We start from the raw sequence: 13,181 nt of genomic DNA on the forward strand, positions 1-13,181 counted from the left end.
AGATTCTCAAATCTATTCATTAACTTTGTTTTTGTGAAACTGAACTAAAAAGCAAAAGAGGATTTGATACATATGTTCTCTCACGTTGTCAGATGTGAGCTGTTACCATGATTTAGAAGAATAAGAAACAATGAAAGAAACAATAATGAGCTTTTATGGGAGGAAAATCTAAACACTACATTTGCCTTGGTGTGAACGGTGCATATATTAACACATATAAAGATAAATTGTAAGAAAAGGACCAAGAAATAAAACAATTATAAATAACTAGTTAAAAAAACTGTGATAACATTAAAATATAGAGAAATATAGATAAATGTATAAAAACATATAAAACTATGTGATGCAAATATGATATTAGCTAACAGAAAAAACTGTATGTGTATAAGATAAGTGCATTGTGATGTCAAAACAACAGCACACAGGGAAGTAGTCTTAGACCTTGGATTTATTAAGTTAAATGTACAAAAGATCAATGACTCGATACATTTCATGTTTCAAGGCTTCGTCATCAAGACAAAGCAAACTCTGTCCCAATCAAAAGCCTCCAGCCGCTTCATCCTGCCTACTGCCAGCTCTCAAAGAGAAACACTCTCCTGTCTAAATCACAGTACAACCTACTGTATAACGTAGCTATTTCATCAAATAGATTTATATAGAATGTAAAGAAATTTCATACAAAAGTGCAGAACAATATGTATTTACAGTATAATCTTTTTCTATCGTATAAAAGAACTTCAGCAAATCCTGTGTGTGCTCTCTTTTGCTCACCTCATTAAAAAAAGCTTTCCGCTTTGGCAGTGAACAGTTCTGTTTACAAGCACATTCAGATAAGGCACTGACAAGGGTGTACAGAGATTTGATCGTTCCTTAAGTGCCACCGTATCACTACACATCCATTTGAAAGATAACAGCATTTAGCTCTGGATTTGAACTTGACCCCGATGTTATGACAGCATGAGGTGTCCCGTCAAGTGGTCATTAAATCAACGTGAAGGCATGGGGTGACTGGATTCATACTGAACAAAATTGGATTTCTTTTCATACTGATACAATGTGATTTGGTCGGTGCAGACTACTGTGCACGAAGCTGCCGTAACATAGAAAAGGCTTATAGGGCTCTGAGGTGAGAAAACGACCCATAATGACTAATACTGAACATTAACATAGCCCAAAGTTTCTGACACTTTTTTCTTTGGCTACCTTTTTCTCCAATGGACTCAAGGTTCACTGCATGGGAAGCTGGAATGACAGACTCCAACCGTGCAGCTGGTATTGCTTATTCGACACTGATGCAAAAGTTTGGTTCTGCTTTCTTTACACGACAATTCTCAATGGTATAAAAAAAATGCTTCAAATAGAAAAATATCTCCGTTGATTATCCTGCACGTTGAAAATGTTTCAATGCATGATATCAAAAGTGCAATGTTGACAATCCTTCTAAAAACGGGTGGTGGGGGGGCGGAGGGGTTTTGGAGTGCCGTGAAAAAAAGACATTCTTACTTACAAACTCTTATTGTAAGGCGTTGACAAAAATACTTTGACATTTTTTCAGGTGACGATAGAAAACTTTGTATTGTATGTCATATAAAAATAATCTATCATCACACACAGCTGATGAGTAACACACAGCAGGGGTTCCCAACCCAGTCATCTGGGATAATTCGCCTACATTCTTCTTGTATTAAACCAAACTGCTTACTAAATGAAAATCCCTTGTATGACTCACCCTTAAAACTTCACATTTAGACTTATGTGGGTGAAAAAATGATACTCACTTCTAGCTGTTTTTATTAAGACACTTGAGCTTGCTTGTCTTTATAAGCTTTGATAGTTCTGGGGTCAGGAAACCAGGCTTATGAACATTTATATAAAAGTGTTTTTTGTTTGGAAATAAATGTCAATCCCTAATCTTTCTACACACCCTTAGGGGACCCCATACCCCCGGTTGGGAACCACTGACTCACAGTACTATCAGGTGTGTTTGACAGGAGTGTCAGCCACCGTCACACAGTATCCGGGCCGACCCTTGGACACTGTTCTGCGGCAGTAAATGAGTAGAAAACCCCCCAAAAATCTTGAGGCTTCACCGCTCTTGGGTCACGTTTCCCGCTCTTGCAGTCAGGAGCGTGTGAAGCCGCTAAGTGCTTTGTCGTCGTTCCCTTCTTGGGGTAACACACTCGACGTCGACCTGGCCTCTTGGTGATGAATCAGGCTTCATCCACACTGAAAAAACTGCAACGCTGGCTTTAATTCAATGTGTGATCGCAATAGATTACACATAATTGGATTCTGCTCCATAGTTTCAATGTCTCCCTCTCTACAACTATTTGCACAACAGCTACCTTTCACATCTAAGTATCTACTATCCATCTATCTGTCTGTCTGTCTGTCTGTCTGTCTGTCTGTCTGTCTGTCTGTCTGTCTGTCTGTCTGTCTGTCTGTCTGTCTGTCTGTCTGTCTGTCTGTCTGTCTGTCTGTCTGTCTGTCTGTCTGTCTGTCTGTCTGTCTGTCTATTACTAAGTGAAATCTGTTGACATAATACACTTTATTAAAGTCAACCATGCAGTTTTTCAGTGCAGTTGGTGAGAGATGCAGCGTTCCTGGCAAGGCAGACACTGGTGATAGATGTCAGAGCAGGAAGTTGGAGGGGGCAGGCCCGGAGAGGAGAGGATAGGAGGGGAGAGCTGGGGGGTGCGGGTCCTCAGAAACAGCCCTGAACGAATGGGTGGCTGAGCAGAACGTCCGCAGTCGGCCGCCACTTCTCCTCAACAAACACCTGCCGGAGGAAGTCCCGCCCCGCATCCGACACGGAGTCGGGAAGAATGGGCTTCGTGGGCTGCGTGGCGATTTTAAAAATTGCTGCCATGGCCTCGTACTCGGCCCACGGGGGTTTCTGAGTCAACATTTCCACCACGGTGCAGGCCACACTCCTGAGGACAGAGAGCAGACCACAGAGTGTCATTTATACGGAAGGTTCCCCAAGCCAGTCCCTACAGACAGACCTACTTATGGTCATTTAAAGGAGTATTTCACCCCTAAAATGACCAATTGTATGCTACTTAGAATATTAATCTGATTAATCTGATGTTCACTCCTTACCATACATCTGCTTTTCGACCATATCCCTCCCCATTGATGACTTCAGGACTCATCCAGTAGGGGGTGCCGGTGACGGACTTGATTCCTGTTCCTGACATGCAGATGGTCTGGATACGTTTGCTGGCTCCAAAGTCTCCCAGTTTCACGTTCCCTGTCGAGTCTCTCAGGATGTTAGCACCTGGAGGGAACCAAACAAAAATGAGCTAAGCGTTTTTCAGGAGTCTCCGTGGGAACGTCAATAACCTTTAATGGTTTCTCTGACGGTTCAAATAATGAAGTCACAGTGCAATTACAGAGAGCATTGGCCAGCACTTCAATGAGAAACCACGTAAAGGTAAACTTTTCCTATGGCCTGACACGCTGGCGGTGTTTGAACGCCTGCAGATGCATCTAAATAGCACTTTGACTCCACTTTACAAACACTTTTCTCACTTTACAGGAATGTCTTTTACTAAAATCAACAGTCGGCTCCATGTGGATGGAACCCACACACCGTCCTGCTTCAGAAATGTTCCTCTACCCCGTTTCCTCCAGGCTCTGTTTGATCAGTGAGTAATGTACGCCACTCACTCTCCACCCCCTCTGAGAGAATAAATGTGAGACCTTAACTTATTGAACCTGTTTCCACTGCCTTGTGACAATGTCAGGCTCTCCAATAAATCACCTTTAAGGCTCCTTGGAACATTAAATCCACATTAACTTCACGAGCTGCGATGCCAAGCTCTATTTGAATGTGCTGATAGCTCCTTTACTGCGCACAGTGGAGCTGTTGTGCGTTGGTCACACACACCGTATATTACACACGCATTTAAGTGGAAAATCCCACCCACATATACACTGTCCTGTGCCCTTGGACACATGCTATCTTTTTTTCCCTCTTCTTGGCCAAACTACAGCCTTTCCATCCGGTGTTGTACATTTTTAGACTGGCCAATATTCACCAGCATGAAGCCTAATGTATCTCAAAGGGGGAGATCAAAATAGCACTTTCCAGAGCCAGTGAATAACCCAAAAAAAGGATATGTCAAAATGAATGAATGGAGTTTATTTCCAGCTGCTGTAATTTGAGCCACAAAGCCAGCTTATGTGTGCATGTCCCCCTGGTTTCTAATCCAATTAAAACGACCCTGACCTTCACCAGCGTGCTGTTTGTGTTACCTTTGATGTCTCTGTGCACGATCATGTTGCTGTGCAGGTAGGAGACTCCTGGAGGATCTGCCTGGTGTATCTCCGGGTCACTTTCTCCGTCAGAGCCCCATAGGCCTTCAGCTGGTCCTTTATCGAGCCCTATAGAGACAGAACGAGACAAAGTGAGTTCAGGAAGGGTGAGGAAGTTCTCTTTCTTCTCCCACATTTTACATCGTTCCAATGTGCAGCAAAATAAGGACAAGCGTGCTTTTACTCCAGAGATATAGCATCTGATTTTCCTTATGCTGGCTGCAGTGTTACCTTACATTGTTCTCCCAGCTGTGAGGTATGAAAGTATAGAAGCAGTGTTTGATATTGCAAAAACACTTCCAGCTGTCGCGGATTTATTTTGGTTTTATTGTGAGTCAGATTTTAAGTGTATAAACACACAACGTGCCGAGAGAAACAGCTCGAGTCCAAACACCTTTTGGATGTCCTGCACTTCGTTTCATTTCCTGTTCTCAGTTCCTTGTGAGGAAATCGCAGGATCTGATCCAGTGACACCTGTGACGCAGTTACGGACTCAAAACAAAAAACCTCCTTACTGTCAGCGAGACACCTCCACAGCTCTCAGAGGAACAACCTGCCCCCCCCCCCCCCCCCCGTGGGCAATTAAAAGTGTTATCGGTCAGCCGCGGTCACACAAAGACTTGGCTTTGTCACCTTCCCTCTTCCCCGCTGCCAGAAAAACTCTGGTGAAACATAAACATTTCCAGGTTCCAGGCAATGTGTGACTAAGACGCTCAACGCCACGCAGGAAAAAAAAACAAAAATAGCCCAGGAAATATTAAAACCAGGCTCAGGGGCGACAGCAGCTCATTAAGGCGCTCGTTTAGACAGAAAATTATCTCATAAACTGCGCTGTGGTGTGGACATCAACCCCACAGGACATGTTTACTGACAGCTGGTGACATTTCAACAATTGGTTTGAAGCAGATGTGACTATTATGGGGTTCGATTTGATGTCTGTGTGTCTATCTCTGCTGCCACAGCATGAGGAGTCATTGTGACTGAAGTCTAAATCACACCTCGTTGCCTGGGACTAATAAAAGCTGAGCAGTATTCAAATGAAATGCAGAATACACACCCCGGGCATGAACTCCACAAAAATGGTGAGTTTCTTGTGCTCGAGGTCCCGAAGACAACCGTAGTACTGAACGATGCGATCGTGACGCAGGTTCTTCAGCAGCTGGATCTCACACTCCAGAGCGTTCACCTCCTGCAGGGAGGGGAAATTGAATTAGGGAAAGCTTAATATACAAAGCATGCACGAGTGAGGGGGGTCTCTTTGTTACCTTGCTGGTTTCTTGACAGTCGGTGTCAAAGGGCACCTGCTTGGCGGCCAGCTCGCGGCCGGTGTCGGCGTCGTAGCAGAGGTAAACCTCCCCGAATGCCCCCCTCCCCAGCAGCTTTCCCTGACGCCAGTTGACTGGAGCCCGTGGCGCTGCAGAAACCAGACACGGCATGATGGGAAACCAGTAAATCATATGGGTTTGCTAAGCCCCTGGAGGCAAACACTGATACACTGAAGAAAAAACACTGAAGCATGCATCAGAATCCACTGTAACCCCACCGCAGACCCTCTCAGATGGGGGAAAACCCTGATAACCACGACAGAGAGCATCTCCTCCTCACAGACTCGGGAGACTTTGGGTATTAACGGGCCTTTCTGCGGTGGGTTTAGAAGGTTTGGTCTTGTGTGGGTGAGCAGACGGCTAGGCTTTTTGTCTCATGACAAAGACGATTTCTGGGCAGAAACTGAAGACTGACTGAAGACAGATGTGAGGATCTGGATTGATGGTGAGAGGGGGATTCTCCCTGCTGTCACGTACTGTATTACTGCACATTAGTTATACTCCCTCTCACTGTAAGGAATTCAAACATGTCTTCTTATCAGCCATATTACGGGAAGAGCTAAATCCGCAACAAATTCTTGTCATTCTTTTTTTTGTATATCATCAATTTAAAGGGGCCTTATTCTGCTGTTTGGGGTGTTCCCTTTCCTGTAGTGTGTTCTATAGGTTTCTGTGCAAGTAACACAGGTTTGAAGTTTCTTACTTCATTTGGTTTATGTCCTATTATCCACAAGAACCACACCAATATAACACAGATGCAGTTTACAGGAGTCTGTCTATATGTTTTGGTGCTTCCACTTTATTTCCAGTTTTCAGGGCTCCGCTTACACTTGGCTGATCCCCGCTGGCTCTTGTCGCCGTTGCGTCCCAGAGAGCGCAGGTCGCTGTACTGCAGCGTGTTTTCCCCGTTGTAACTGCGTGTCCGGCTGGAAGGAACCAGCTGGAACAGGTTCTCCTGCGGCATGAAGCTGCGCGGAAGTGTCCTGCGCCCTGCAAACACACCATGGACACATTAATGACTTCACACACATTAATGCACATCATGCAAACACAAACTCCTGCAGACTGCTGATGCACATTCCTGCTCCTCACTACCAGTTTTCTCGCAGTTACATTACAGATGTGCACAAAGCCAGCTCTTGGCCGAGCCGGAGCAGAGTTCCTCTCGCCGCTCCGTCCCACTTCCTCTCAGACAGGAAGCAGGGCGCTGTGTTTTTATACAAGTTCGGGTTCACCGCAGGGAAACGTAAATCACTGCTAGCCAAGGTTAGCCTCTGAGTAAGCAATTACTAGCAGCTGCCTGGAACGGCAAGCCAGCACTTCATGTACCAGATCGACCCAGAGAGCAGAAAGAAAAAGAGGCACATATTTGGAAATTGGAAGTGATTAGAAAGGTGAGAGAGGCAGTGTGAGAGGTGTGTGTGTTGTCCTGCGCTGGACCTCTACACAAGTTATGTATTTATACATACCATTACTCTCCCTTATTATGTGTCTGTGTTTAACATATTTGACCTATTATAACAATGTCTAGACTAATTAGGGCTTTAGCAGTTTAGTTTTCAGGGTTTTCAGGGGCGTGTTTCTGGCTTGTAATGTTTCTGTATAATACATCAACCCTCTCCTATTCTGGGTTAATTAATAATATGAAAGTAAATACTTTATGTTTAATGTCTTGGCCCCTATTCTGCATAGCAAGTACTGTTTGTAGTTAAAGTATATTTTGATGCTATTACTTTTGTACTTTTACTAAAATAGAATTTTGACATCAGGACTTTTACTCAAGTAATGGATCTGAGAACTTCTTCCTACTGCAAAAAGCTGAAATGAAAGAGTGTGGTTGGTAGAGCAGGTTTCTTACGGTCATAATCCTTGCTGCGATTGGGCAACTGGAACTGGCGAGGGAAAGTCCCTCCTTTCCCGTGGCGACCTGAAGAGGGAGCAATAATGAAGTCATTAGAGCCTGAAGAACAGCTGAATCCCCTTTAGTAGTACCAGGACCCGTGAGTGGACGGTTTCACGTTCAATGAAGCAGATTTAATTGCTTGGAGCTTTTAAAAAAACAAACGTATTGCGGCCTGACAGAGTTTCACATGTCAGCTGATCACACCGACTTCTGCTCATCCCTGCATGTCAAATCAAAGTTTAGGAGCAGCAGTATGGAAGAAAGCCACACACACACACACACACACACACACACACACACACACACACACACACACACACACACACACACACACACACACACACACACACACACACACACACACACACACACACACACACACTGAGCAGAGCTGTGTATCGCCTCGCTGCAGCCAAGAGAAAACAGCTCATGTGTGCTAGCTTAGCGTTAGCTCTGAACCCAGTGGAGCAGTAAGTAAAGGCAGGTGGGGAGCAATGCTGACGCAGGCGAGCACCACACACACACACACACACACACACACACACACACACACACACACACACACACACACACACACACACACACACACACACACAGTGGAGAGGGATGCAATTGAAAGCAGCTGTTCTGTCAGATGACTGCCTCCCCTTGCGTTGTTTTTGTGGCCGTATCCCATGGAGACGGGAGTTATTTTTTGTGTTTGGCAAAAATGGATAGGAAAAATCTACTCACAGGCAATGGTAAACAAATACTGGAGCCCTCAGCAGGAAGGGCCACACAGCCTCACATCTGGGCGTGTGTGTGCGTGTGTGTGCGTGTGTGTGCGTGCCCAAGTGAGTCTTTAAGTGCTGCAAAAGTCTGTGTACACAAGTGTAGCACTCCCTTTCTTTTTTTATTTACAGCGCGTGGGAGGAGAGAAAGGACCAGATTGGGAGAGCGGCTGCAGCTCGTCTGTTGGTGAGGATCAGTGTGGCGTTATCTGTCCTCCTGAGCTATTTGATCTGCGTTCTGAAGGAAAGGGGACAGACAGGGAGCCAAGGGACAAGGAAGGGAAGTGATCATGAAAAGAGGGAAGCAGCAACATCTATAAGGAGTTTAGGAGGAAAAAAAGCAGGCGAGACAGGAGACAAATGAGGTGGACAAAGGGTACACAGAGGAGACTGTTGAAGATGAAGAGTTATGATGCTATCACACTCCCTTCATCACCTCCTGAGACACAAGAAATACTACCGAGATATTAAAACGGCTCCACAATAACCTATTCTTCATTTGGAGTATTTACTACCTGATAAAAACATCAAGTAACATCATCCCCCGCCTCATTAGTAATCTCAGGACGCCGCGGCGGGACATTTCCAGATAATCACAAGCAGCACGAACACAGCTTTTACTGTGGAAGTGATTGAAACGTTCCAATGATGAACGAGCTGCAGATCTCTCCTCTCTTACCTTTGTATTCGTAGTTGAGGTTCGGGTAATTATTGTCCCGGTTGTTCTGCGAGAAAGGAGGACTGGAAAAGACAAGAGAACAAGGGGTAAGGAGAGGGAAAAACCATTTGGTATTTCTCTCAGTAATTTCCCCTTATCTTCAAACAGAGTCTGGCTACAGCTGCTGATGTAGAGCTTCACAAAACTACTTCAAAGTGCGAAAAAATTCTCTCACATAAGACCAATCACAAGTCAACCAATCAGGGCTGTGGTTTCAGACAGAGGGTGAAAGAGGTGCTGCAGCACAGGCAGTAGGAGAAAAATAGAGAGCTTTTTTAAGTAATTAGTCACTTTTTGAGTCAATAAATACTACATCTGTAGAGCTAAATTGCTGAAGTGGCAGTGAAACTAACATGCAGTTAATGTGTTGTACGTCCAGCCCCCTCCCCTCCCGACCGACAGAGAGTGACGTCTCTGTTGACCGCAGGGCGGCGCGGGGCCACGAGACCCTGGATAAGGGGCACGCATGCCCGCTCGCAGGGAAAAGTTCCATGAACTCGTTTCCTGCCATTGTTCTGCAGCCTGGAGCCCAGATAAGCCTCGTGCAGGTAGAGCCGTTTCCGCTCTCCAAACCTCACTCTTACTCACTCTTCTTTTTTGATTCACCACTTCCACTCTCAGTCTTTCTCATACTCCACTTTTAAATGTTCTGCCTTTACTCATTCTCTCCTCCTCTGATCCGGTATGTTCTTGCTTCCCACTCAGTCTCCCATTTTTCTTGACCATTTCTTGATAACGGAGGAATCCAGGCGTACAGATAAGAGTGTTGTCGCTATGGTAACTGCAAAGTGACCTGATTCCTTCCTGCAGGGTCAAGGGAGCTCTGCTGGCCTCTGAGACTGTTTACTAAAGCCTGTGTGTTTTTAAACTGTAGTATCAAAACTCCACGATGCATATCTGTGCATAAAATGAATGTGCGCATCATAAATCTAGATCCAAACACACTCCCAACGGCGCGATGACTCACCTGTCCAGGGCTTGATCTATTGATTGACAGCTGCTCGACAGCGAGTTGTCTGCGCTCCCGAATGGATCCAGCATCTGACAGGTGTAATAACACAGGGGGAAATCGAGGGTCACGGGAGCATGCAATCATCAGGGACAGAATATAAAGCAGAGCGGATAAAGGAATGTGGAGGGGCATGAACGTCTGTCTCATACATATCACACACAGCTAGATTAGAGACTATTCTCAGAGGCAGTCATGTTTCTACTAGAGCTACTATCAAGAATAGTATACTGCACTTCACAAAAAATCCTGGGAGCTTCCTGTTTCACGTAAAAATAAGGCTCTATACATAATATACAGTGGGTTTTTTCGTGCTCTTACGTTCTGGTCGTGGGTCTCGGGGATGAACTCCCCTTCGCTGTGGATGCTGGTGTAGGATCCCTGGCGAGCGATCTGCTGCTGCTCCTCGGGAACGCTGCCCGGAGGTGGGGACGTACGACCCGTGTGCAGGGAACCTGGAGCAAGGGGGAAAAAAGGAGATAAAATGAGTGGTGAAGGTGAGGAGGGGAGATGAAAGCAAAGGGGCAGAGGGGAGCGCCACAGAGTTATTCATGGGAACAAGTTCAACAGTGCCAGCGGTGATTTACTAAACCACACAGCCGCCACCTCTAACCTCAATTACTGTGACTAACGCTGCCACGGCTGAGCGGAGTCTGAGCGCTCGTCCTTGGCAGCGTAAGAAGACCTCAGTCTGCCAGTGGATTAGCTAGCACAGGCCAATAGAGTGGAGAAGGGATTTTTGTAGGCTGACTAGGACGTTATTGCTTTGGTTCTTTGGTTAAAAAGCATTTAGAAAATTGCAGGAAATAAAATCTACGTCTGAGGTACCCAGCTCTCATCACTTCTTCAGTCAGCCGTCCACTGAGCTGTCACCTCTCATCCGCCACCACTCCCTCCACCTCCATCTCTCAGACTTGTGGGAGAATTGTCAGAGAGCCGGTGTAACTCTATACAACATATACGACTCGGGAGGGGACGAGGCTACGTGTGAACAATTGGCACTGACAGCAATAATATAGCATTTTAAGCTTTTCTGCATGATATGATGATGGACCTTTCTGGAAAGACCTGATATAAAGTGTAAGAAGATCCAAACAGAAACAGGGGAGAGCTCAGTTTTTCACACAGTGACATGAAAACAAAAGGACCTTTGTCTGTCTTGAAGGAAATGTCTTCATTTACATTCTTTGTTTTTTTGCCAAGAGATTAAACTTTGATCACAAGAATGATGCAACCCTCTTATCTGTTAAAACATCTAGTAACAAAAAACCTAGAGCCAAAAAGAGGATGAGCTAAGCTAGCTAGGTAAGCTAACAGTCTGTATACTGTAAGCAGAGTCTGGTGTAGCAACTAAAGGACCTTTGTCTGTCTTAAAGGACTTTTCTAAAGTTACATCCTTTGGTTTTTTGCCAAGAGTTATGGTGTGAAGGATGACGCCCCTGATCTGGTAATCATAAAGCTAGAGCCGAAAAGCTCAAACAGTGCTCTCTTCTATGCCCATCCTAAATTCCTAGCATCTAAGCTCCCAAACCAACAGCTTTTATTTCATTTATTGAATCAATACAACACCCTACAATAACCAAAGTAATACAATTACAGCCTGTGGCTTGCTATAGCATACATTAATGGCTTTATTCTCTATGTTTCTTATTTTAAAAGTGTGCCGCAAACTATTATTTCCTGGATCATTTCAAATGAATGCCATTTATTCCCAAACTCCACTTTATCTGAACCACTGTGACAGAAGACAATGAAGGGCCAGGACAAAAGAAATGAAGATCTAAGGTTACATTACTGAATGCAAGTCCAGTAGCAGGTGGATATTGGTGAAGGCTGCATTATGACTTGAATGCAGAGAGGTGTCCATCAGTAAGCTTCAGAGTGTCACTGTGTCCCCGTTAGACGGATCATCCCCGGATTCAAAGCGCTAAACAATCATCAAGGTGGCGGTGCAGACGGAGAGCTGCTTGGTATGAGAGCAGACACTTGTCCTTGTGTTGACCTGACATCTCTCTGGCTGTTAAACTTGTCACTTTCACCTCCGATTTGCATTTGTACATTCTGACAAAGCGTGTCCCTCATCTCGCCATTAACATTCCCGTGACTTTGTGTCATAAATTGATGCTGACAAGCCACCCTTTAACAGGTGAATCTCTGGTTGTGTTTTTCTGGGAGACATGAGCTTCTACATTTCGCCTCACCTGTTGAGTGTTTGCGGACCCTCTCCGAGCCTTTGAGCAGGGAGCCCTTGAGATCTCCCAGTGACCGTGAAGACCGCATCTCGCTCTGTTTGTCCCTGCTGTTCACCTGTAGGTACTGAAGTGAGAACGTACACAGCAAGCAGGAGAAAAGAATCAGGAGGGGAAGTGAGCACAGCATCACATCATCGTACAGTTACGTCATCTGAGTTTGTTTCCTCTGCAAACAGTAGCTCACTCTTATTGTTTCACAGACACTTCCTGCAACAGGGTTCACACCGTCAGATGTTGACACTGATTAGATTAATTCTCTATTTGTCTTCTTTCATGTCTTCAGTAAGGGACTCACATGGTTGTTCTTCGGGGTCTTCAGCAGGATCCTGAGCAGCCCGTTGGTCCCGGTGCTGCAGCCCAGCGTCAGCACCGCCTGGTCCAGGTCCTCCTGCGTCTTCAGGGGCAGCAGCAGCTGAAAGGACAAGAAAACATACATCACATGACCTTTAATTACCCATTGTACCAGAAATGGTGGCGTGTAAAAGCATGAGAACATGCATGATGTAATGCAGATATCATGTAAAAGTCAAATCATTTATACGTTGCTTTTCCTTTTGTTTTACAGACGCTCTTGTACCTCTTTCTCCATGAAGAACATGTCCATCTGCTGCCCGAAGGCCTCGGTCACTTTCTGCAGCAGCTCCTTGATCTTCAGCGGCCTCTGGAACGGGATGATCCTGTGAGGCAGAGAGCCAGGGGCGGGGTCAGAGGTCGGAAAAAGAAGCTGGTGTTGTGTCTAGCCGTGACTTTCATGAGGTCAGACTCTGAAAGGCAGTGTTAGGTGGGGGTTTTCCACAAGAAGTGTTAGATGGCAAAAGAGAAAAGATATAGAAAGAGAAATTGAGTTAAAGATCTAGTTCTTTTGAACATGTTTTCAGATTGTA

The 13,181-nt window shown here is 45.2% G+C and overlaps 1 protein-coding gene across 1 annotated transcript in view; it reads right to left on the bottom strand.

Annotated features, from left to right (window-relative positions):
* Positions 1 to 430: 430 nt before the first annotated feature.
* The window catches only part of map3k22 (mitogen-activated protein kinase kinase kinase 22), a 33,586-nt gene continuing 20,835 nt past the window's right edge, over positions 431 to 13,181 (bottom strand). Inside the window, 14 exon segments of the mRNA XM_063912714.1 lie at positions 431 to 2,933; positions 3,103 to 3,280; positions 4,261 to 4,311; positions 4,314 to 4,389; positions 5,378 to 5,509; positions 5,586 to 5,734; positions 6,474 to 6,635; positions 7,504 to 7,572; positions 8,998 to 9,059; positions 10,004 to 10,077; positions 10,367 to 10,500; positions 12,247 to 12,361; positions 12,593 to 12,709; positions 12,875 to 12,974. Coding sequence (XP_063768784.1) covers positions 2,705 to 2,933; positions 3,103 to 3,280; positions 4,261 to 4,311; positions 4,314 to 4,389; positions 5,378 to 5,509; positions 5,586 to 5,734; positions 6,474 to 6,635; positions 7,504 to 7,572; positions 8,998 to 9,059; positions 10,004 to 10,077; positions 10,367 to 10,500; positions 12,247 to 12,361; positions 12,593 to 12,709; positions 12,875 to 12,974 — 1,648 coding nt within the window. The 3' untranslated portion in view covers positions 431 to 2,704.

The sequence above is a fragment of the Eleginops maclovinus genome, chromosome 21 (genome assembly GCF_036324505.1).
Source record: "Eleginops maclovinus isolate JMC-PN-2008 ecotype Puerto Natales chromosome 21, JC_Emac_rtc_rv5, whole genome shotgun sequence".
Classification (NCBI taxonomy): Eukaryota; Metazoa; Chordata; class Actinopteri; order Perciformes; family Eleginopidae; genus Eleginops; species Eleginops maclovinus.